The 25,804-nt window shown below is 42.8% G+C and overlaps 1 protein-coding gene across 1 annotated transcript in view; it reads left to right on the top strand.

Moving 5' to 3' along the window:
* The first annotated feature begins 3 nt into the window (after positions 1-3).
* The window catches only part of LOC103188277, a 32,756-nt gene continuing 6,955 nt past the window's right edge, over positions 4-25,804 (top strand). Inside the window, exons 1-9 of the mRNA XM_007908221.2 lie at positions 4-57; positions 2,468-2,597; positions 6,198-6,267; positions 9,085-9,270; positions 11,111-11,226; positions 13,786-14,345; positions 20,110-20,182; positions 20,290-20,344; positions 22,031-22,088. Coding sequence (XP_007906412.1) covers positions 2,470-2,597; positions 6,198-6,267; positions 9,085-9,270; positions 11,111-11,226; positions 13,786-14,345; positions 20,110-20,182; positions 20,290-20,344; positions 22,031-22,088 — 1,246 coding nt within the window. The 5' untranslated portion in view covers positions 4-57; positions 2,468-2,469. The remainder of the gene's footprint in view (positions 58-2,467; positions 2,598-6,197; positions 6,268-9,084; positions 9,271-11,110; positions 11,227-13,785; positions 14,346-20,109; positions 20,183-20,289; positions 20,345-22,030; positions 22,089-25,804) is intronic.

Below are 25,804 nucleotides of genomic sequence, written 5' to 3'. Positions count from 1 at the left end.
GGGATCTTCTTACTCTACATGTTGTTGATCGAATAGCTTCAAACAAGGAACATACTGGTAAGAGAAGTATGAGTAGTTTCAAATAGAAACCAGACTACGAAAAATGTGGGCTTCTTGCTTGGAAACATGAGATGCAGATTTTAGAAATGAGATTTCCGAAAGTTGCCATAGTCTTAGCCTAAAGACCATTGCTTTAATATTTGTTCAGAATTCTGGAAAATTCTTAGGTTTGGTATAAATTTTGGAAGCTGATTTACATACAATTCTTAAGAAAGATTTATTTCACTTGCAACAGAATGAATTGAATCAATAATTTATTCCATTCAATAGTGGTTAAAATGTGAACTTCAGTGAGATCATTTTCTCAATTATTTTATGGTAATATAACAGTAAACATTCACGGCCTTGCTCCCTCCTACCTCTCTGACCTACTATCCCCCTACTTAGCTGCCCGTACCCTCCATTCCTCTGGCTCCGGTCTGCTCCACATCCCCCGCCCCAACCGCCCTACCATCGGTGGCCGGGCCTTCAGCCTCTCAGCCCCGAGGCTCTGGAACTCCATCCCCCAGTGCCTTCGCCGCTTCCTTCCTTTCCTCCTTCAAGGCCGGTCTCAAGACCTTTCTCTTTGACCGAGCCTTCAGCTCCCCTCTCGACTCTCTACCCCCTCCTCGCTCCCTCCCTTCCCTCCCCTCACCCTGACCATTTCCCCCTTGATCGGGTCCTGACCCAACTGTACAGCGCCTTGGGACGTCCTCCCGACGTGAAAGGCGCTCTATAAATGGAATCTTGTTGTTGTTGTATGCAGTGGTGTCCTCCAAAGGTCGGTATTAGGACTACTGCACTTTTTAATGTATATTAATGATCTGGACTTGCTTATAGAGAGCAACATTTTAAAGTTTGCAGATGACACAAAACGGAGTAAACAGTGAGGAGGATAGAGGCAGACTCAGGAGGACATAGTCAGGCTGATATAATGGGCAGACACATGACAGATGGAATTACTAGGGAGAAGTGTGAAGTGATGCAGTTAGGGAGGAGGAATGAGGAGAGGCAATATAAACTAAATGGTACAATTTTAAAGAGAAAGCAGGAGCAGAGAGACCTGGGGGTTCTCATACACAAAGGTGTACATCGTGATGCCTTCCGAAAGAGGTAAGTGACACTTTTCAGGGTGTGTTCGTGCGTGCGCATGGATGGGGTGCACACAGGAGCAAGTCCTTACTGTTTTAAAGGGAGTGTCCCAAAAAACATGTACACCACTTGTGTGCGGTGAAGGAATGTAAAGTAAAGAATGGGATGTTTCGTATGGGGAGAAAGGGATAAATGTAACAGAAGATGTTGTACGTGTGTGTGTTTTGGATTTCTGTTGTACCAAATATATTGATAAATAAATATATATTTTCAAAACAAAACAAATCTTGGAAGGTGGCAGGACAAGTTGACAAAGCAGTTGAAAAAGCATATGGGATCCTTGGCTTTATAAATAAAGGTATAGAGTATAAAAGCAAGGAGGTTATGTTGGATGTTTACAAATTGCTTATTAGGCCTCAGCTGGAGTATTGTATCCAACAACCACAACAAGATTACATTTATATAGCGCCTTTCACGTCGGGAGGACGTCCCAAGGCGCTGGACAGTGTACAGCATTTCAGACCCGAGCTGGGGTCAGGGGGAGAAGGGAGGGGAAGTGGGGGGGGGCAATGGCATGGTCGAAGAGTAGGGTTTTGAGGCGGGACTTGAAGGAGGCTAAGGAGGGGGTGAGGCGGAGTGATTGGGGGATGGAATTCCAGAGGTTGGGGGCAGAGTGGCTGAAGGCTCTCCTGCCAATGGTGGGGCGGGTGAGTCGGGGGATGTGGAGCAGGCTGGAGCCGGCTGAGTGGAGGGAGCAGAGAAGATTTACAAGAATTATACCAGAAATGAGGGAACACAATTATGTGGAGAGACTTGAGAAGCTGGGATTATTCTCCTTAGTGCAGAGAAGCTTGAGGGGAGATTTAATAGAGGTGTTCATAATTATGAGGGGTTTTGATAGAGCAGGTAAGGAGAAACTGCTTCCTCTGGCGGGTGTGTCGGTAACCAGAGGACACAGATTTAAGATAATTGGTAAAAGAACAAAACAATTTTTTTAACTCATAGAGTTGTTACGGTCTGAGATGTAGTGCCTGAAAAGGTGGTGGAAGCAGATTCGATAATAGCTTTGAAAAGGGATTTAGATAGGTACTTAAAAAGGAAGAATTAACAGGGCTATGGGGTAACAGTGGGTGACTAGGACTAGTTGACAAGACTTTCAAACAGCTGCCACAGGCACGATGGGCCGAATGACCTTCTTCCATGCTGTAAAAATTCTATGATTCTATGTATTTTATGGCATTCACAACAACCATGAATTCCTGCCACTTTCTTAATTGCTTATAGAAGTAGAATACCTTTGATTACATTTTTTTTTGCATTTTTAACTTTTTTGAAGGTATGTCAAAGAAAACTGTTCAGATAGATATGAAAGATGCAAAAATACCAATGAGACGACACAACATTGAGCTACCAATGTCTCCCTGTGCTACACCCTCTCAGATATTCCTGGAAGAAAGCCAGTGCAGGTATATTTTGTTATTTAATAGAATCCAGTAATGTTATTGAGCTGTGCCTGTAGTCCAGTTAGTAAACGATGTCTTTAATACTGCTAACAACACTTCCTACACAATGTGTCCTTCACTTCACTTCCTGCTCATGGCTTGCTTGCATGCAATGTGCAAAACATTTGTGTGAGCGTTGAGCTGACCCAAAGTCCACAATTTTTATCCCTTTTTTATCCCTTTCGAGCACCTCACCCTCTCCCACCCCTCCTTCCTCTCGCTCAAAATCCTCCTCCTCTATCGGCCCCCTAAAACCTCTCCCACCTTTATCTCCGATATTTCGACACTTCTTACATCTCTCTGCCTCTGCTCTGATCGCCTCATTATCCTGGGCGACTTTAACCTGCACTTCACCCCCTCCTGCTCCATCCCCTCAGATTTCTCTTCCCTGCTCTCCTCGCTCAACGTCTCCCTCCACATCAACTCCCCCACTCACAGTCACGGCCACCCACTCAACTTGGTGATCACCCGGTCTCGGATGTCACTATCACCGACAAGGCCGTCTCCGACCACCACTTCATCTCCTTCACCACCTCCACCCCCCTCCCCACCTCCACCAGACCCACCACCATCTTCTACCGCCCCTGGAAGAAGTTACCCCCACAATCCCTAACCTCTGAACTCCTCTCCCGCTGGCCCTCAACCCTCACCGACCCCTCTTCTGCTCTCACCCTCCTCCACAACATCCTCTCCTCCACACTCGATACTCTTGCCCCCATCACCTCCCGTACTGTCTCTTACTCTCGCTCCTCCCTATGGTTCACCACCTCCGCTCACTGAAGAGCCAGGTGCGGGCTGCTGAATGCACCTGCATCAAATCTGGCCTAACGGTCCACCGACAAATCTGGCTGGACCTCCTCAAAATCTACCACTCCACTCTAGCCTCGGCCAAATCGTCCTTCTACTCCAGGATAATCCTGGAGGCGAAGAACAACCCCAGGCTTCTGTTTTCTACCACATCCCGACTCCTCCGTCCCCCCCGCCACCCCGCGCAGGTCATCTCCTCCAACCTTCACTGCGAGGAGATGCTGGATTTCCTTGAATCCAAAATCAAGGGAATTCGCTCCGCGGTCACTTCCCCTCCAACATCCACCCACCCCCACCCCTCCCTCCCACACTCCGACTCCTACCCATCCTCCCCTACACACCTTCGTACCCGTTTCCCCACCCTCTGTCACCAAACTCATCCTATCCCTGAAACCCACCACCTGCTCCCTTGACCCCATCCCCACTCCACTCCTTATCTCCCAGCTCCACCTCCTTGCCCCACATATCACAGACATCGTCAACCTGTCCCTCTCCTCTGGCTCTGTTCCCATTCCCTTAAAAACTGCCACCATCACTCCCACCTTGAAAAAACCCTCCCTTGATGCGTCGCAGCTATCAAGCTACCGGCCCATCTCCAACCTCCCCTTCCTGTCCAAGGTCCTGGAACGAGTTGTCGCCTCCCAGCTGCGCTCTTTCCTCTCCACCCATTCACTATTCGAACCCCTTCAGTCAGGTTTCCGTGCTGCCCATAGCACAGAAACTGCCCTGGTCAAGGTCACCAATGACATCCTGACCATCTGTGACCAGGGCTCCCTCTGCCTCCTCGTCCTCCTCGACCTATCGGCAGCATTCGATACGGTCGACCATGCTATCCTCCTCCACCGCTTGTCCTCCCACCTCAACCTTCAAGGCCGTGTCCTTGAGTGGTTTAGGTCGTACCTCTCCCACCGTCTTCACTTTGTTTCCTCGAATGGTTTTTCCTCCGGCCCCCGCACTGTCTCGTGCGGTGTCCCTCAAGGCTCTGTCCTCAGTCCCCTCCTCTTCACCCTCTATATGCTCCCCCTTGGTGACATCATCCGCAGACATGGGGTTAACTTCCACATGTATGCGGATGACACCCAACTCTACCTTTCCTCCTCTACCCTCAACTCCACGACCACCGATGTCCTGACAGCTGCCTGTCCGACATCGAGTCCTGGATGAGAGACAACTTTCTTCAGCACAACGTGCGAAAAACCGAGGCCCTCCTGATTGGCTCACGTCAGCGCCTCCGCACCTCAGGCGCTGACAGCATCAGCATCCAAGGCTGCACTCTCCACCTCTCAAAGCCAGTCAGGAACCTTGGGGTTCTGTTCGATCCTGAGCTGTCCTTTCTCCCTCATATCCGCGCCACAACTTGCACTGCCGTCCATCACCTCGGAATGTCGCCAGACTACGGCACTACCTCACCCCTCACGCTGCTGAAACTCTGGTCCACGCCTTTATCACCTCAAGGCTGGACTATGGGAACTCTCTCCTCGCCGGCCTTCCCGGCACCTCCCTCCACAAGCTGCAGGTCATTCAGAACTCTGCAGCTCGTGTACTGTCCCGCACCAGGCTTCGGGACCACATCACTCCCGCCCTCACTCCCCTCCACTGGCTCCCCATCCCCCAGAGGATTGATTTCAAGATCCTCATCCTCACCTACAAGGCCATTCACGGACTTGCTCCCTCCTACCTCTCTGACCTACTATCCCCCTACCTACCTACCCGTACCCTCCGTTCCTCTGGCTCCGGTCTGCCTTCAGCCTCTCAGCCCCTAAGCTCTGGAACTCTATCCCCCAGTGCCTTCGCCGCCTCCTCCCTTTCCTCCTTCAAGGCCGGTCTTAAGACCTTTAACATTGACCGCGCCTTCAGCTCCTCTCTCGACTCTCTACCCCCTCCTCGCTCCCTCCCTTCCCTCCCCTCACCCTGACCATTTCCCCCCTGCTCGGGTCCTGACCCAACTGTGCAGTGCCTTGGGACGTCCTCCAGACGTGAAAGGCACTCTATAAATGGAATCTTGTTGTTGTTGTTTTGCTTATAACGCATGAGATATTGTATTGATGTTGTATTTTGTGTTGTATTGACATTGAACCGAAATGACCACATTATAACGGGAGTTATCGTGTATTTTTTCCTAATGATAATAATTTTGTATTTGATTTAGCACCTTATAATGCTGTCATCAATGTCTTAAAGTACTTCATAATAATAATAATACTTGCGTTTGATAAAGCGCTTTTCACGGTGGGAGGACGGCCCAAAGCGCTTCACAGAACACACTGTAAAGTGAATTGACTGTATAGCTGTGGGCGAACGCGGCAGCCAATTGCGCACAGCAATGTCCCACAAACAGTCGTAGATTGAAAATGACCGATTTATTATTGTTTTTGGTTTTGGAGTGATTATTATTAGGCTCTGTGTGGAGTAAGGAAACTTGCCCAAGGTTTCGCCCTCTGCCTGGAATTGAACTCAGGTCTCTCACTTGCAAAGCGAGTGCTCTAACCACTGAGCTACAGGACTCCACGATAATAATTTGTTGACTATTAATATCATTTTCAACTTATATTAGTTGGTCAAGAAAGAATTTTCTACATTATTCCTAAATTTAGAATAAACAGCAGGTGGCACAGAACAAGAATTAAACCTGAGACCCTCCTGATCCACGTGACTCAGTAGCATGCCATGTGGTGCATTCATTTACTGAGTCAGGAGGGAGCTTGTCAATTATAATTTTACAATATAAATAATGGTATATTTTAATTGTCTTGACAGTACACAAGAGCAAGGATGGAACAATCGAGGAAAACAATTAGCTAATACCGGAAACTTAATATATAAGGAGGTATGTATCTATTTTAAAAACTCACTTGATGAAATAGAACAATTTAGATTCACAATTTGAATTGGTAAGATATCTTAACATGACATTTGTAATTGTTTGAGTGTAGTTTATAGGTCATTTGGTTATGCGTTTGAGTTCAACATCAGGATTTCAACTCTTAATGTAGGCTGACAATTCATTCTTTCTGAGGGGAAGAATTGTTGGAGGTGCTGCCTTTTGATTGAGACAGCTGAACTTTTGAACACTGAACTCCCATCTGCCTGTTTAAGTGTTTGCTCAAGATCCCAAAATGTCAAGATATACTGATAGATCCTAAGGATTCTTAAGGGATATACAAATGGATGCCACTGATCTGGTAGCCATTTTCTGAGAAATTGATTGAAATGTATTCTGCAAATAAATCGCCTCTACGTGTATGTCACTTACGTGATACAAAATAACCAATATTCAATGAAGATTAAACATGTTTTTTNCAATTATTCTTTCTAATTTCCAGACACTTTTTTATTGATATTCTTTTGAGCTGTTCACCATACTTCAATCCTTTGCAAATGTGAGATTTCTTTTTACTCTGCTACAAGGTAGTTTAACTGTAGATACAATGTAGTTGTATCTGGAGAAAACTGTAAAATTATGTTCATTTTGACCTTGGTAGTTCTCAGCTGTTTGAAGTTTCATGAATGTCGCCAAGCTGACTCAAGCTAATTTCAACCTCTTTCTCCCTATGCTTCCCATTTATGCGTGGAGAAATGCATTTTGAACATCCTTAGAATAACTCAGGGAGGCACTTCAAGTGTTTATTCTCTAATTTTGAATGTAAATGTGCAATATTTTTACAAATAAATGTCTGAAATTAGATTGCCTTTTGTCAAAAAGTGTAATTTGTTGTAGTGGGAAAAGCTTTCATTGATACCTTAAATAGCTACTTTATGAATGTACAATAGTCTGGGCGAAGTCTGCAAATTGTGCAGCTTTGTATACATTTTTTCTCTACAAAAGTAACAGTTTCTTATGAATAATAGATTGCTTGTTTCAATTGCTTGTAGCTTGGAAGAAGGAACTTTATACTTAGTACTCACACATTATCCAATATTTTAGGCATCAGTTCTTGGAAAATTGTGGAGTCCTGTAGCTCAGTGGTTAGAGCACTCGCTTTGCAAGTGAGAGACCTGAGTTCACTTCCAGGCAGGTCAGGGCGAAACCTTGGGCAAGTTTCCTTACTCCAATTGCCTAATAATAATCCCTCCAAAAACAATAATAAATTGGTCATTTTCAATCCATGACTGTTTGTGGGACACTGCTGTGCGCAATTGGCTGCCGCGTTCGCCCACAAATATACAGTCAATTCACTTTACAGTATATTCTGTGAAGCGCTTTGGGACGTCCTCCCGATGTGAAAAGCGCTATATCAAATGCAAGGATTATTATTGTTATTATAAGATTTGGAGAGCTGCAATAGTGATATTAATCTGGTCATGAAACTTGCATGACACACTCATGGCAAATGAAAGTTCACTTTTGGTTCACTGCACATAAGATATCTCATCTTAGCTTGATAGTGTGCTGCATAGGCATGATAATAGGCAATAGGATAATATCATGTCTGTGATAATAGACATAGGCATGATAATTCATCCAGTGTGGAGCTTGAGTGGTTGACACTGCAACATCATAATGTAGTAGTTAGAACACTCACTTGGAAGCAAGAGGGCCCAGGTTTGGTTCCTAGGTGGGGTGAAATTTTAGGAAAGTTTCCTTACTTCACAGGCCTCTCTTTACCTAGCAGTAAATAGGAACCCGTTTGTTAGTTGATTGATGATTCATTTTCTGAGGGTAATAATCCTTTCACAGATAATAATAATAAATAAATAATTTGGTTGCCCAATCCATGACTGTTCTGGGACACTGCTGTGTGCAATTGGTTTTCATATTTTTCCCACAAATATACGGTCAATTCACTTTACAGCATATTCTGTGAAGTGCTTTGAGACGTCTAGAAGACGTGAAAAGCGCTATATCAAATGCAAGGATTATTACTATTATTATCTTAACGACGTGATAAGGCGCTATATCAAATGCAAGGCTTATTATTCTAAATTTGGGTAGATGCACTGGAAGTTCTTTAAGTTGAATGAAAAGAATATTTTATTTGCTTACTTTCTATTGACTCTATGCTGGTTTAATATAACAGCTGAAAGTTTATGTCTCGTTGCTGGGAAGTTAATTGGAGAGTAACCCTTTTCTTTGCCTGTATAAGAATGCCATGACAGTTGGTAAACTGGCTGACACATTATACTGGAGAAAGGGGGAGAGGCCTAAATATGAATGGCAACTCGTTAACACATCTTGCCAGTGAAGCCATAAAAGGGATGTGTCGGGAGGTGCTCCATTTTTGAGGATCAAGAGCAACAGCCACTTCCCCCTCATTGCTGGGCTTCAAGAAGTAGTTGAGCCCCTCAGTCACACAGTAATGGGATAGTTAATGTCCATCTGAATAAGTAGATGGTGCCTTAATTTTACATCTTATTTGAAAAGCAGCACCTCCAACAATGCAGTATTTCCCCAGTGTCAGACAAGATTATGATCTCAAATCCCAGTGTGGGGCTTTAACTCACATTCCTTCTGACCCAGAGACAAGAGTGATGTTGATAGAGCCAAGCTAACCTGATGCATGTAAGTTCCCTTCTCACTATTTATTATAGTCATGTAACTAATTGTTTATTATTGATTATCTTATAAATTACATAATCTTTTATTTTTATTAATTTTTAATTGATACTTTGCTAAGATCATTTACATTTTGTTATTTATACCTAGCTTTCTCCAGTGATGGATTCAAGTTCTTTGGAGTATAATATGAAAGATGATTCATGTTCTTCGAAGGATAGATTCAGTGTTTATCAATATTCAGATGCATGGTCGACTGCTAAATGTTACCCTTTACAACAAAACCCAAGAGAAGGAATTGCCTGGGACTTATCGTTTGACAATAAAGAGTTACAGGTCTGTGGACAAATATATTTAATGGTTTATTTGTTGTTAACTGTTTTTATTCTCAGTACTGAAAGCATTTACTATTAGAATGCATTTAATTACTTTTTATAAATCAACACGTAACATGAAAAAAACCCAAAGATATTATAAAATCTTTATATAAAAGAATCTTTGTATAATACAGTCGCAAATTACAGAATTACCTAAACGTAGGTAATTACATTAGTAGTTCACAATCTATTATCTATGACCATGGTAGTTACCCATTTTAAGAAAAAATAGTTAGCTAGTTCAGTTAAGCAATATTTCGATTAACCTATTATTAAATCAAATAATAGGTAAACAGTTAACTCTTATTCTGTTCATACAGTACTTTGCTTGGTAAATGTCACTGTGAAAGGCACATTATAAATTGGAGTTAAGACACATGAACTAAAATCAAATAGATTCTGGCTCTCTCTGTAAATTGCATTGGACTCAATCCCCAAAGTTTGTTCAATTATAATAATAATCCTTGCATTTGGTGTGTTGCCTTTCATGTTGGGAGGACATTACAAAGTGTTTCAAAGGACTTATTATAAAGTTGAGTCACTGCAAATGTGGCGACTAATTTACACACAGCAATGTCCCACAAACAGCCGTGAAACTAATGACCTATTTTATTTGGGGAATTGGTGGAGAGAACACAGAGAAACTCCCTTCTCTTTTCGAGTCGTGCCATGCTTTAAAGCTCACCTTAACAAACAAACAGAACAGGTTTATGTCTCACCGGAAGGACTCCAGCTCTGGCAATGCAACCCCACCCATCCCCAGCACTACTTTGGAATATCAGACTAAACTGAGTTAAAATCCTAATGTGGAGCTTGAACCCATAATCTTCTGCTTCATAGGCAAGAATACTGTCATCAACTGAGCTGGACTGACTCTTAATTGGCAAGTTTATTGACACAATGGGAACTTCAAACAGACTCATTTTAAGCATTGAAGATCACACAACTAGCTCTTTAATCAAGTTAATAACAAATTTGCAATTTCATTGTCCTACTGTTTTTGTCAACCCCTAATTGAAGTGATGTGAAGCAGAAAATATAAACTGGCTTCCCACTCCACATACCTACATTACTGAATTTATTGCAGTAAAATGTATTAGAGAGATAGCGGTTCAAGAAATTTCAATTCCTCGGTCCAACCATTTTAAAATGTTTTTAGAAATTCCACTTGGATCTAGACTTTGCTTCAATAACATAGCATTTAACAATAGGCAATACTTGCAGAGAAACTTCCACCTCTATTTGTCTCTTCATTCCCCATTTATTCCATTCGTTTCTGGTCTTCAATTCATGAACAATACACCAGATAATGCATCTCCCTCTTTATCCCTTCCCAAAGTTGCAATAAAAACTTTCCTGAATTCTAGGGATATCAGAATAGTCTTATCTCCTAAGAGCACTCTTTTTACATTTTTAACTTGAGAGGGAGCAGTACTGAACTAGAATTATCAAACGGTTAAATGATTAGGTACGAAAGCACAACGATACTTTCAGAACTATTTAGTGGTTTGGCAGGTTTGGAGTTAAAAAGTGTGACTTGAGGGACAAAAGTGAGGGAGGGATGGTCTTCATTTTGTCCACAGTCAGTAAAATAAGTAGCTTAGACATATTGTGTGTAGAATAGATATATGCTGGAGATTTTGAGGATGAAACAAATGTAGGTATGAATGTAGAAATGTGTGTGTGTATAGGCTTCCTGAATCAAATTCCCAGTGTTGTAATACAATGTCAGAAATTATAGATATTTTTGTCAATAAGAGTTTTAACTTCATTTGCTGTATATTTTCTGAAATTTATAGCCAGCTTTTCTTGTACCAAATGAACTGCCTCTGGTGAATGAGCCTATGTTGAATCATGCTGATGAAGAAGAGATTGTATCAGAATGCAGGAATTTAACTGAACATTCAAAAGGCAGGTAGGAGTCAATGTGTAATATTTAATCTATGTGATGTAATTATTTGTTCTTCAAATAAACCATGGCTCCTTCAGTTTGTTTTTCAGGTGGATTCTGTGACATTATTCACCAAAATTGAGTTTTTCCCATTGCCCTAATTTAACAGTTCTCCAGATTAATTGGTTTCTACTATTTTTGCAATCTTGCTGGTGCAAATGGCTGCCACAAAAGGTTACAAAAAGTCCTACAAAAACATACAAAAGCTTACATGTTTGCTTACAAAAGCAATCATTTTATACTTGGCAGTACTTTTATGTGAAATGCTTGAGAAGTTTCAGTCTGATAAGATGCTGCAAAATGCAAATGCTTTCTTTTGCAGCTAATGGATTTTACAGTTTTACTAAATTGGTGTTGTATTTTAAAAAAAATAATCCAATGCATTTGATATAGCCCCTTATCACGTCGTTTAGACATCTCAAAGTGCTTCACAAGACATACTGTAAAGTGGATTACTGCATTTTGTGAAACGCGGCAGCCAGTTGCGCACAGGAAACAGTCACAGAGTGAGTGACCAATTTTATTTGGGGGATTGTTGACCAGGACACCGGAAGAAACTCCCTGCTCTTTTCAAACAGCACTGTAGAATCTTTAACATCCACCTGAACAGGCAGATGCGACCTTGGTTTAACGTTTCATCCAAAGGACGGCACCTCTCACAATGCAACATCCCCCCCATGGGAGTGTCAGCCAATACTATGGGATTCTAAGTCCTGACGTGGATTTTGATCCCACAACCTTTCTGAGTCGGAGGCAAGAGTGCTATCACTGCACCAGGCCGACACACAATAACACTTACACAATTTACTTTAAAAAAACAAAATTATCTTCTCAGGTATTACTATTTGTATGTTTATATAATATCACTAAAACAGAGCAACTGATGCTAATTGGACCAGATTGTGGTATTTAATAATAATACTTACATTTTATATAGTTACTTTCACTTCAGGAAGATGTCTGAAACATCTACAGGATTTACTGTAAAGTGCAATGACTGTCCTCTGTAAGGAAACGTAGTAGCCATGTTGCACACAACAAAGTCCCACAAACAACCATGAAGTGAGCAACCAATTTTATTCAGTGGATTGTTGGCCAGAACACTGGGAGAAACTCTTTTTGAACAGTGCCATGGGATCTTTAACATCCAATTGACCCAACAGGTGGGACCTTAGTTTAATATCTCATCCAAAGGAAGCTACCTCCAACAATGCAACACATTCCAGCACTGCATTGTAGTGTCAACCTAGACTTGTGAATTCAAAGTCCTGTGGGGCTTGAATCATTCTCTCACTCCACGTTGTCCAACTATTGATGAAACTGAATAACACAATTGCCCAAGGAGTTCAGGATTTTGTAGTTCAGAATTGAATATTCACTGGTTGGTATCCACTGTATGGAATGTAGAAGATGATGTACTATAAATGAAAGGATACTGAACATTGTTGAAATTGCATCTCTGGTCACACAATGCAGCTCTTTTCACATTTTTATTATTTGGCACAAATATTGTGAAAATTAAGTTCAATCACCAATTATAACACTTTTATCAATGTATATAACATTGCATTCCAAAGGTTACTGAAACTTCCAGGAGCATAATTAGCTTGTGTGTGCTAAACTTCTAATTATGATTTTATGCCAGTTTGCAAAATTATTGCAACTAAGCAGAAGTAAATGTGAAGATGAAGTTGACAGTTGAAGGGCAAATATAAAGATAAATACAATTGCAAAAATCCAATATGTTTACGCACAACTACTCCCTCTCTAATTGTTATAGCTATGTCTAATTAAAAAGACAGGTTCAAAGTTGCAACTAACCCTAAATCTAAGATAAAGGTTGACTATCCGTGAGGGTTAACGGGATTTCTCTGGAGCTGAACTGGCTCCAAGGTGACATGTTTGGCAGTGGAATATCAGAATCGAGCTAACCCTGCATGGTAGTCCAGTTCCCTTGCCTCCTTCAAGGCACGTCTCAAGACCCTCCTCTTCGACCGTGGCTTCGGTCACCTTCCCTGCCCTCCACCCTCTCTTACCCCAGTGCCCCTCACCCCTGCTCAGGTCCAAAACTCTGACTGCCCAGCGCTTTGGGACATCCTCCCGACGAGAAAGGCGCTATACAAAAGTAATATTGTATTGTAATATTCTTTGGAATTAGGTAAAGAGGATGTGTCTCTTCAAGGAAAGAGTGTGCATTCCATTCCAAACATCTCCTGAATTTCCATGTATAAGTGGGATGCATGGAACTCTGGTCGGATACTTTTAAGCATGGAGATGGGTTTTCACATATGTCAGACACTAGTCTGAGCAAAATAAAAGTGTTGCAAAGGGCAATTTCAGGTTAGACAGGAAGCCTTTCTTTTCCCGGAGGGCAATTAACAATTGGAGAAAATTGCTAGGTGGTTGAGTCTAGGTGGTTGAGTTTTTTTAAAAAACAGCTTGATATTGTGATCAAAGTAACTGCCAGTATTTGATGTTTACCTAAAAATAAGTTAAATACTTTTCATTTATCTTCATTTTAAGGTTGCTGCAAAATTCCTTGATGAATAATGCCAGCCTCCAAGATATATGTGATCATTTAAACAATAGCAAAGAAAAAGATCCCATCACTTTTGCTGAAGAAGATATGTTCCCTGTGACTAAGAAAACTACAGCACAAGTTTCAACCATGAATCAGAACATGGCTTTCTTTAGCAGAGAATTCCCTTTGTCTCAATGCTTTAATCCAGAAAATACCCAACTGTTAACCACTTACATAGGTCAGGAAAAACGTATCTGTGAACATACAGGTCCAGCTGAAAATTATTTTGAAATGGAAAACTCCTGTAAAACAAGGGATATATATGATACTTCATTTATAAATACAAAAAGTGATGTGCCACTCAGAAAAAATGGTATTATTTTCACACAAACAGAAAACAATTTCTTTAATGATTCGATTCAGAAACACCATTTTAGTGAAAATAATTTGCGAGATCAGCAATTACTGGAAAGCGACTTAGAAGAGTTCAACATTCAGGAAAACAATTGCTTCTTCAGAGGATTTGAAGAAATGTGTAATTCCTGGGATAATAGAAGAACAGGTTGGTATTGTGAAAAAATAAGTTATTTGTATTAAGATCACTCATTGTCAACAAGTTGCACTTATATAACGTCTTTCACAAAGCAACATGGATCCAGAACTGGCTAGCAGACAGAAAGCATTGAGTGGTAGTAAACGGTTGTTTTTCTGACTGGAGGGAGATGTGTTAGTGGTGTCCCTCAGGGGTCGGTATTGGGACCACTGCTCTTCCTGATCTATATTAATGATCTGGACCTAGATATAGGGAGCACAATTTCCAAATTTGCAGACAATACTAAGCTAGGAAAAGTAGTTAATGGTGAGGAAGATAGCACCAGGCTCCAAGAGGACTTAGACAGATTGGTAAAATGGGCAGAAATGTGGCAGATGAGGTTTAATGTGGAGAAATGCAAAGTGTTGCATTTTGGTAGGAAGAATGAGGAGAGGCAGTGTAATGATGGTACAATCTTAAAGGGACCAAATGAACAGAGAGACCTGGGGGTCCACATAAACAAATCTCTGAAGGTAGCAGGAAAGCTGTTAAAAAAGCTTACGGAATACTAGGTTGAATAAATAGGGACATAGAATTCAAAAGTCAGGAGGTTATGTTGAATATTTACTAAATGCTGGTAAGGCCTCAGTTGGAGTACTGCGTTCAGTTCTGGGCACCACACTTTAGGAAAGATGTTAGGGCATTGGAGAGGGTGCAAAGGAGGTTTACCAGGATGGTACTAGGAATGAAGGACCTTAGTTATGAGGAGAGGTTAGCGAAACTAGGCTATTCTCCCTAGAGCAGAGAATATTAAGAGGAGATTTAATAAAGGTTTTCAAGATCATGAGAGAATTTGATAGGTTGAACCAGGAAAAACTGTTTCCGCTGTCATGTGGGTCAGTAACCCGAGGACACCGATTTAAGATAGTTGTCAAAAGAAACAGAGGGGAGGTTAGGAAAAAAAATTTCACCCAGCGAGTTGTTCCGATCTGGAATGCATTACTTGAAAGGGTAGTGGAAGCCGATTCAATAACAATTTTTAAGAGAGAAGTAGATGGGTATTTTGGGAGAACAGAATTGCAGAGCTACGGAGAGAAAGCGGGCCAGTGGGATTGAGTTGGATTGCTCTTTTCGGAGCCGGCGCAGACACAATGGGCCGAATGGCCTCTTTCTGTGCTGTCTGATTGTATGAGAACATCTCAAAACCTTTTACAAAAAAGGAATAAGCCAGAGTTGGGTGAGAAATAGGTGGGTAGGTGGCAACAGGAGGCAGCAGTTTTTTAGATGGGTTTCGAAAGCGAAGGAGGGGAGCGAGGTGGAAGGATTTTGCAAGATACTTCCAGACAATGGGGGCAAAGTGACTGAAGGCTCTCTTGCTGATTTGCGTGTTCAGGTGAATGTTAAAGTTCTATTCGATAAAAGAGTTTCACCTGGTGTCTTGTCAATAGTCCTCCAGATAAATTAATGAGCGCTGTTTGAAAGATCTTGGTTATAAACATATGGTCTCTATATTTGAAAGCAATTAACTATGTAGTACTTTAAGACTTTTCAGTGTTGTATCAAATGCTATAGTGCTAATTCAAATGCATTATTATCAATAGAGATATTGTGTGTATGGAATTATATAATAATAGAATATCTGCCAATGTTGTTATAATAAGCACTTGTCCAAAAATATACTTGTGAACTGGTATATTTGCACTAAAACTGGCAATAATGTCCTAGGTTTCCTATTGATCCAATATAGTCATCTATCCCTCCTTGTTGTGTGTCCCTCCACACCACCCGACTACACCTACCACCATGCCCCCCGTCCCAACTGCCGTGGCGGCCCTCATAGCCAGGGCATCACTTGCCCTATCCCTCTATTCCCCTCTTTTGAACACCTTACCCTCTGCCATCCCTCCCACCTCTCTCTAAAAATCCTAATTTACCGCCCCCCAAAATCCTCCCCCACCTTTAACTCTGACATCTCCACCCTAGCTTCCCTCTGTCTCTGCTCCGACCGCCTCATCATCCTAGGCGACTTCAACCTCCACTTCACCCCCTCCTGCTCTACCTCCTCAAACTTCTCTCCTCTCTCAACCTCTCCCTCCACATCCACTCTGCTACCCATGTTCATGGCCACCCGCTCGATCTAGTGATCACCTGGGGCCTCAGAATCTCAGATGTCATCATCACTGACAAGGTCATCTCTGACCACCATTTCATCTCCCTCAACTCTCATATCCCTCTCCCCACTGCCTCCAAACCTATCACCATTTTCTATCGTCCATGGAAAAAGATATCCCCACAATCCCTCTCCGCTGCCCTGGAGTCCTCTGAACTCCTCCCCCTCTGGCCCACCTCTCGCAACAACCCATTCACTGCGCTTACTCTTCTCCACAGCACCCTCTCCACCACACTCAATGTCTTTGCCCCCCTCACCTCCCGAACTGCCTCCTATTCCCGATCCTCACCCTGTTCACCAGCCACCTCCCCTCGCTTAAGGGCCAGGTGCGGGCTGCTGAATGCTCCTGGCTCAAATATGACCTAACTGTCCACCGGCACATCTGGCTGGACCTCATCAAAACCTACCTCTCCGCTCTCGCCTCGGCTAAATAGTTCTTCTATTCCAGGTTAATCCTGGAGGCGAAGGGCAACCCCAGGCTCCTGCTCTCCACTGTCAACTGGCTCCTCTGCCCGCCACACCTCGCAGATTCTTTCCTCTGACTCCCACTGCAAGAAAATGCTGGACTTCCTCGAGTCCAAAATCGAGGGAATCCGCTCAGCTGCCACTGCCCTCCCAACTTCCACCCCTTCCCTACCCCCCGCCCACACTCCGACAACTACCCATCCCTCCTTCCACACTTTTGAATCTGTCACCCCTCCTCTGTCTTCACCACCATGAAGCTCAGCACCTGCTCCCTGGACCCCATCCCCACCCCTCTCCTTAAATCCCAGCTCCACCTCCTTGCTCCACTACTTGCCGACATCATTAACCTCTCCCTGTCATCTGGCATTGTTCCTGACCCTCTCAAAACAGCCACTATCACCCCCACCTTGAAGAAACCTTCCCTTGACCCATCATAGCTATCCAGCTACCTCCCTTTCCTGTCCAAGTTCCTTGAGAGAGCCTTTGCCTCCCAGGTCCGCTCTTTCCTCTCCTCCCACTCCCTCTATGAACCCCTCCAATCGGGTTTCCGTGCTGCCCACAGCAGGGCCAGGTGCGGGCTGCCGAATGCAAGTGAGAGACCCGAGTTCAATTCCAGCAGGGCGAAACCTTGGGCAAGTTTCCTTACTCCACACACCTAATAATAATCCCTCCAAAACCCCAAACAATAATAAATTGGTCATTTTCAATCTACGACTGTTTGTGGGACATTGCTGTGCGTAATTGGCTGCTGCGTTTGCCCACAAATATACAGTCAATTCACTTTACAGTGTGTTCTGTGAAGCGCTTTGGGATGTCCTCCCGACATGAAAAGCGCTATATCAAATTATTATTATCATCCACAGACATGGGATAAATTTCCGCATGTATGCGGATGACACCCAACTCTATCTCTCTGCCTCCACCCTCAACTCCAGGATTAATGGCGTCCTGACCGACTGCCTGTCCGACATCAAGTCCTGGATGAGGGACAACTTTCTCCAACTCAACGTCAGCAAGACCGAGGCCCTCCTGATTGGCTCACGCCAGCACCTCCGCACCTCGGCATCCACGGCTGCACACTCAACCTCACTAAGCCAGTCAGAAATCTGGTCTCTTGTTTGACCCTGAACTGTCCTTTCTCCCCCACATGCCCCATGACCGGCACTGCCTACCACCTCCGCAACATTGCCAGACTCTGCCATTGCCTCATCCCTCAGGCTGCCGAAACCCTCACCCACGCATTCATCGCATCAACACTCGATTACAGAAACTCCCTCCTCATCGGCCTTCCCAACTCTTCCCTTCACAAGCTGCAAATCATCCAAAACTCTGCAGCTCATGTACTCTCGCGCACCAGGCTCCGTGACTCCATCACTCGCACCCTCATCCGACTGCACTGGCTCCCCATCCCTAAGAGGATCGAATTCAAGATTCCCGTCCTCACTTTCAAGGGCATCCATGGCCCTGTCTCCTCCTACCTCTCTGACCTGATTGCCTACCAACTGCCCGCTCCCTCCGTTCAGTGGGCCCCGGTCTGCCCCATGTCTCTCGACCGACTCACCCTACCATTGGTGGCCGGGCTTTCAGCCTCTCTGCCACCACACTCTGGAACTCCATCCCACAGTCTCTTTGCCCCGCTTCCTCCCTTGCCTCCTTCAAGGCCGGTCTCAAGACCCTTTTCAATCGTGCCTTCGGTCGCCCTCCCACCTTTCTCCCTTACCTCACCCCTACCCCACTCCTCCCCCTCCTCGGGTCCCGACCCCTGACTATCCAGCGCTTTGGGACGTCTTCCCGATGTGAAAGGCGCTCTATAAATGTAATTTTGTTGTTGTTTGGCAGGAGTATCAATTGTAGTATTGGTGTTGATTGCCACCTCACCACTACTTATGGTGAGAGGATGGAAGTAGGTTTTTTGGCCTGTGTTTAACAACAACAACAAAATAACATTTGTATAGCGCCTTTCACGTCTGGAGGACGTCCCAAGGGGCTGGACAGACAGAGGTTTGGACCCGAGCTGGGGGTTGGGATCGGGGAGGGTGCAGGGCAGCGGGGCAAGCAGGGAAAACAAAGATACACCACATGAGCTTCTACCTGTCTGAATTCCCTCTGCTAAATTCCTCAATTCCATTCTCTTTCATGTATGGATAAACAGTCTATTAAAACCCACCTTATCAAAGCCTTTTAACTACCTTATTGAAATATTTCTTCTCAAACATCTCATCTCCAGAGAGAAAAGCTCTAACCTGCCTAATCTTTCTTGGCAGGGGTCTGTACTCATCCTTGGTAACATTCTTGTAAATACAGTGGAATCTGCTTAAGCCAGACACATCGGGGCGAGCTGTTTTGTCCGGCTTAAGCGGCATCCGAAGTTGATCGGAGTTCCCTTATTTCTTCCTGCCCAGTAGAGGAGCGGTGCGGGCACTTTCTCCCTCCCATTGCATTTTCATTGGACGAGAAGGAGATCAATTAGCGTCAGCTCCAAAGTGATTGACAGCCTGAATCCGCTCGTGAATGTTTGGGCTCCACCCATTCATGAGCAGCTCAGCTGTCAATCAATTGTGATTTGACTCCTCCCATTCCCTCCCTTGTTTCTTCCCTGCCCCTCCACCCCTCTCACTGATTGATAGCCCAGAACCACTTGTGAATGGCTGGAGTTCGTTGTCAATCACTCCCAAAGCTGCTCGTGGCTGAATGGAGCTGCTTAAGACACAGAGTGAGGAGATGCAATGGTGACCAACCTGGCATTTAGTCAAGATTAACCAGATTTTTGTCCGAATTAACCAGTATATTTAAAACAGGTGAGAATACAAATGAATAGGGGGCAGCCATTTTGTCCTATTTACCCGGTGTCCTTGGTTAACTGGTGGGCGGCTAAAGTGGCTTCCACTGTATATGTTACACTCCCTCCAATGTTACAATAAGTTGATAACTTACAGATAAATTACAATCTATACAATGTATGCTTTTCATTCCACTTTCAGTACCATTTTCTCTAAGATAGCCTTTATAGAGGAGATATTACTTATCAGTAATACTGTATTACTGGATATTTTATTGTAGGAATAATTTGCCAATCTAGTTATTTATTCATTGTGCTTTACTGTACTTTGAATATTTTGCTAAATGTAATAGATTTTAAAATGTACTTTTTCCATGTAGGAGTAACATATGAGGAACATCAAAAGAAGAGTAATACTGGAAATGTTAAGCAATTGAATATAGACACATTTAAGTAAGTGTAATCCTCAAAGAGCTTAAGTATTTAATGAGTTACTCAGATGTTGAGAATTATGTTTTCTATTCAATGACAATACATAATATAATTTTGTGATTCAACAGTTGTGACCATAACGAAACATCTTGTGCATCATCTCAGGAGCTGACTTTTTCTGAGGTAGGCAAAAAGCAAATGCATAAAAATACATGACAATTCCTATAATATGCTAGTATGTTTATAATAAAACGTTTTTATTAACAAAACGTTAATCTTGACAAAATTCTTCTATGTAATTGGAGCATAATGGGAGTTATCAAGACACAAAGGGAAATTAGGTATTGATCACTGTCCTTGTATCTGGAACTGGATTTGAATCCAGCCTAGAGTGAAGGGATGAAGGGTTGTAATTCTCCTTATCATTAATTATAGCGACTGACTAAGTACATTTGGAATGAAAACTTTGAATCTTTGAAAGTGTTTCACTTATTAGCAAGAGGAATTTTATTATACTGTCTTTTGATAGAGAACTGTTTTTGCAAAAAGTATGAGTGTATTGTGGACCTATACTTAAAAGAAGCACAGGATAGCACAATTCTTGAAAATTACATTTTTTTAAAAAAGATGATGTAATGAATCACTAAAAAGTAATTCTGTAATTCTCTTCATATTGGTATTTATATAATACCTGTAATTCAATCTGTACACATGTGTTTGTTTACATATGGTTAGTACAACCAGCAAATTTGGTAGCATTTCTTTAAATAGAAGGGAATCAACAGCTGGAACCTGTTACAAGGAAAGCTGATAGAGGCTAGGAACCTAGAATCTTTTAAGAAATAGTTTCTTGCTATAATGGGGTTGATCTTCTGTAAGAATAAGATCAAATAGGTAAAGGATCTTTATCTAAACCTTTTTTTGTGATTTTGTGACCTTTTAAATTTCCCTAACTTATACTTCATGCCCACACTGTTGAACACTTCAAAATGTTATATAACTTTGTTTTGGTCAGCTGGGTGTCGGATACATGATGAAACCCATAACCATGCTTAAGAGTATCCAACCAAGCTGAGATATCCATGCATCCCACCTACACATGGAAATACAAAGATAGGCTTGGGGAACCCAGAGTGTGAGTTAGGATATTGTTGGATGCTAACCATCTAAAACCGCATAGCTTGCCATTGATATTGCTGTCTGGCAAGCTTTCCCGATGTTTGTCCAGCTAGGACCACCCTACCCGTTGGGTGTTTGGCTTGCAGGGTTAACAGAAGCTGAGTGGGATGACTCCCTACCCCCAGTGACTGGTCTGCCCTTCCAGGTCCTGCTGATGAGCCAGGCTGGCTGTGCAGTCCTCAGCAGTGCCCTGGAATACTGTGAGGCCCGCCTGGCTCAGGAACCGGACTACCAAGATCACACTGAGGGCTGGCTCGATTCCGACATTCCGTTGCCAGGCATGTCACCTTATATTACCTGAATGGTGCTATATAAATGCACAGTAAGCTTAACAACAACAACTTGCATTTATATAGTGCCCTTCACGCCAGTTGGCGTCTCGGAGCGCTTAATAAGCTGAATGGCTTTCCCTTCCCTCATTCCAGGCATTATCCTTATGTATTCTTAATGAACAAATATTTAACAAAATCCAGTTATTTCAGGTTTTAGGTTTCTTTATAATAAACATTTGAATGTATGTGAATGGGTCAGAAACATGGTTGTAATAAGGCTGCCTATTTTAGTTTGATTAGATTTCCAAAATTATTTGAGTGCTCTTAGTTAAAATAATCTATTGAGTGTCATGTTTAGATGCATCTAATGTAATTCATGACATGTAATTCACCTTTCTGTCTTTCATTGTTGAATCAGGTTTCAGCTTCAAAGAAACGAAGGAATACTTCAGATGAAATATTTATAACTAAAAAATGTAAGCAGAGAAATTGAGATTACAGTACCAGATTTCTTTTTCTAATTAGTGCATAGAATGATTGGTAATATGGGGGTTATGAAACTGTGGGATCCAAAATTGACACTTGATTTTATGTCAATATAAACACGGTTGTGCAGTCATCCATTATTTAAATGTTGCATAAGATATTACAGTTTTTGAGAAGTTAGCTTTTCACAGGATTTATTGGGAAATGTAGTGACTGTATCTTTGACCGTGCCTTCAGCTCCCCTCTCGACTCTCTTCCCCCTCCTCGCTCCCTCCCTTCCCTCCCCCTGACCATTTCCCCCTCCTTGCTCCTTCCCTTCCCTCACCCTGACCATTTCCCCCTCCTCGCTCCCTCCCTTCCCTCCCCTCACCCTGACCATTTCCCCCCTGCTCGGGTCATGACCCAACTGTGCAGCGCCTTGGGACGTCCTCCTGACGTGAAAGGCGCTTTATAAATGGAATCTTGTTGTTGTTGTTGTTGTTGTAGGTGAACAATAGCAGCCAATTTGCACTCAGCAATGACTAATTTTATCTGGTGGATTGTTGGCCTGGATACCAGAAGAAATTCTCTTCTCTAGAATTGTGCAATATGATCCACCTGAATAGACTAAAGGAACCTCAATTTAATTTCTCACCCAAGATGTTAAATATTTTATATTTATGACATTCTAAAACTAACCATAACATTTTGTGATACAGTATGTGGAGAAATATTCCTTCATACAGAACAACAAAATTCCATTTGTATATCGCCTTTCACGTCGGGAGGACGTCCTAAAAGAAAAGAGATTAAGGAAAAGTAGCTTTTCACTCCCCAGTCTACCACCCAGCACCTCCACTCAACTGGCACCGGCCTCCTGCTCGTCCCTCGCACCAACTGCCCCACCATCTAAGGTCACGCTTTCAGCCACTACGCCCCGAAGCTCTGGAACAATCTCCCTCAATCCCTTCTAGTTCAGTCACTCTGGATTCCATATCAGAATTGTCCCTTATTTCATATTGCCTTCATCTTATTTGCTCTAGTTCTCTGTGGCTTATTTGGCCTTCTGTACTCATTTTGTCCTATATGCCTTTTCTCTTGTTTTCCTCTACCATAGCTCCTTACGGGTTCTCTTTGTCCATTGCGTAATGCCCATACCAATGACACATATAACACTCTTCCTTCCGCTGAACATCTCCGAAAAGGATGCATTAATCCGCACTTCTCACGTTTCCTCGACATTTGTTTTTCTTTTAGGCAAATTTATCCTCCGTACTCCATATTCCTTATCTGAATTATCCCAGCTTCTTTGAGCTAATTCATCAATTTCCATCTTTTGTTCTGCATTTCTATCAATGTCCCTCAGGCGCTTTGGACATTTCTTCAATACCAACTATTTGCAGAGCTTTTTGGAGCATTAAAGTCTCCTCTTTCAAGAGCTTGCTGCATATTTTATTATCTTTCAATCCTATTACAATTTGGTCTCTGATCATTTCTTAAAGTTCCATAATTACACATTTTACTTAGCGATCTTAATACCGCACAGTATTGATGAAATTATTCCATAGGCCCTTACTTCCTTGTTCCAAATTCTAGAAGAGAAGATAATTTGTTCTGGACAGTATTATGACCACAACATCTTTCCCTCATGACCTCTAACATTGCATTTAATGGCATGTCCACATTTTTCTCCGTTGTTGCAAAGTAATCTCTTGCATCTTCTCATTTAGGAAAATAGCCGACTGCTGTAGTTGTGGCAATTTCTTCACATTTGAAGCTAACGCAAATATTTCAAAATCCCACTCAAATCTTTACCAATTATGTCTTGTTACCTCAATGTCTAACCTCAATGTTTGCAGTATTTGCACATATCTTGTCATGGCATTCAGCTCTGCTTCTCCAACATTCATTTTGTCTTCTTTTATCGTCCCTGTTCAAGCTCTTAGTCTTTTCCAAATCTGTTCAGGTTTACTTCTGACATAATGTTATGTTTTCAACACTCAATGTGTATGAAACTCTTTATTTTCAGCTCACAAGTTACAAATCAAACAATCCTACCAAAAACCCTTTCATATGGCTCCACTGTCCCTCAGAGGATCAAGATCAAAATCCTTGTCCTCACTTTCAAGGCCATCCATGGCCTTGCCCCTCCTATCTTTCCAACCTGCTGACTCCTTAACAATCTGTCCGCTCGCTCTGCTCAGCAGGCTCCGGCCTGCTCCATGTCCCCCACCTGGCCCACCATCAGCGGTCAGGCCTTCAGTCTCTCTGCTCCCACCCTCTGGAACTCCATCCCACATTCCCATTACCTCATTCCCTCACCTACTTCAAGGCATGCCTCAAGTCCCTCCTCCACCATCCTACCCTTTCTGACCTCCACCCTCCCTGATCCCAACACCCCTGGGCTGGAGTCCTCGGTTCTGTTCAGCACCTTGGGACATCCTCCTGACACAGAAGGCACTTTACAAAATGTAATATATTGCAATCAGTTCTTCCTGCTTTTCTACCTCCTGATCCCCTTCCATTGGTCCTAGTTAATTGGTCCTTATTGTCTTAATGGGTATCCAACAATTTTAGACCAATTTGTAACATTAAGGACTCCCAGAGGGTAAAAGCTGCAATTGCTCCAAGAAAGGAATCAAGTTGAAAGCAATATTCTTGCATGAAACATGGAGTGCCAGAGAACATCAGACTGGGCTTCATTCCAAATCATCTGGACCCACATAATATGCCAATTAAACAGTAGGAATTTTTGTTCTTGTATGACGTACCTAATTATGAAAAGATCTACATTTCAGTGCAAAGCTTGTGTTGGCCCTGATTACCAACCATCCCGCTCCCTCCGCTCGGCAGGCACTGGCCTGCTCCATATCCTCTGCCCTGTCCACCCCACCATCGGTGGTAAAGCCTTCAGCCGTTCTGCCCCCATCCTCTGGAACTCCATCCCAGAGTATCTTCGCTCGTCCCTTGTCTTCTTCAAGCCCCATCTCAAGATCTTCCTCTATGACTGGCCTTTGATCATCTTCCCACCTCCGCCCACTTCTTTTAACTCCAACATCCAGCTTGGGTGCAAACTCTTGACTGTCCAGCGCCTTGGGATATCCTTCCGACGTGAAAGGCACTCTACAAATGCAATTTGTTCTTGTTGTTTCCGATAAGATACAAGAACCAGGTGTCAGGTAACAAGGAGCTTTATTTGCTAATTAAATTTGAACTAAAATAATCAAAATGTGTAAAATACACAACTATAACTTCATAAGTAAAATAAATCAGTGCTGTTACCCCAGGAAGCCTTCATAAGTTTGGTCTGGTTATGCCTTCTGGTTGGTGAGTCAATGACTAGAGGACATTAATTTAAAATTACCGAATAGCAAGGAAATTAATTTGTTTTAACAGAGTTATTAGGAAGTGGAAAGCTCTTCTGTTAGCCAAGACAGAATCCATATTAGCTTTCAAGAGGGAATTTTAGATAGATATCAAAACAGGAGTAATTTGAAGGAGTATGGGGAAAAGGCAGATAAATGGGCCTGAATGTATTGCTCTTTCAGAGAACCAGCTAGACATGGTAACCCAAATGATCTTCTTTCTGTGCTTTAAAATCTATGGTCAACAACAACTTGATATGTCGCAGGGCAGGATCCCAGAACGCTTAACAATGGTAGAGTACGATGCCGAGCTGGGAGTAGGTGACCGTAGGCATGATCAAAGAGGAAGGTCTTCAGGCGCG

The sequence above is a fragment of the Callorhinchus milii genome, unplaced genomic scaffold, assembly GCF_018977255.1.
Source record: "Callorhinchus milii isolate IMCB2004 unplaced genomic scaffold, IMCB_Cmil_1.0 Scaffold5, whole genome shotgun sequence".
Lineage (NCBI taxonomy): Eukaryota > Metazoa > Chordata > Chondrichthyes > Chimaeriformes > Callorhinchidae > Callorhinchus > Callorhinchus milii.
This window is presented reverse-complemented; position numbering and strand designations above follow the sequence as displayed.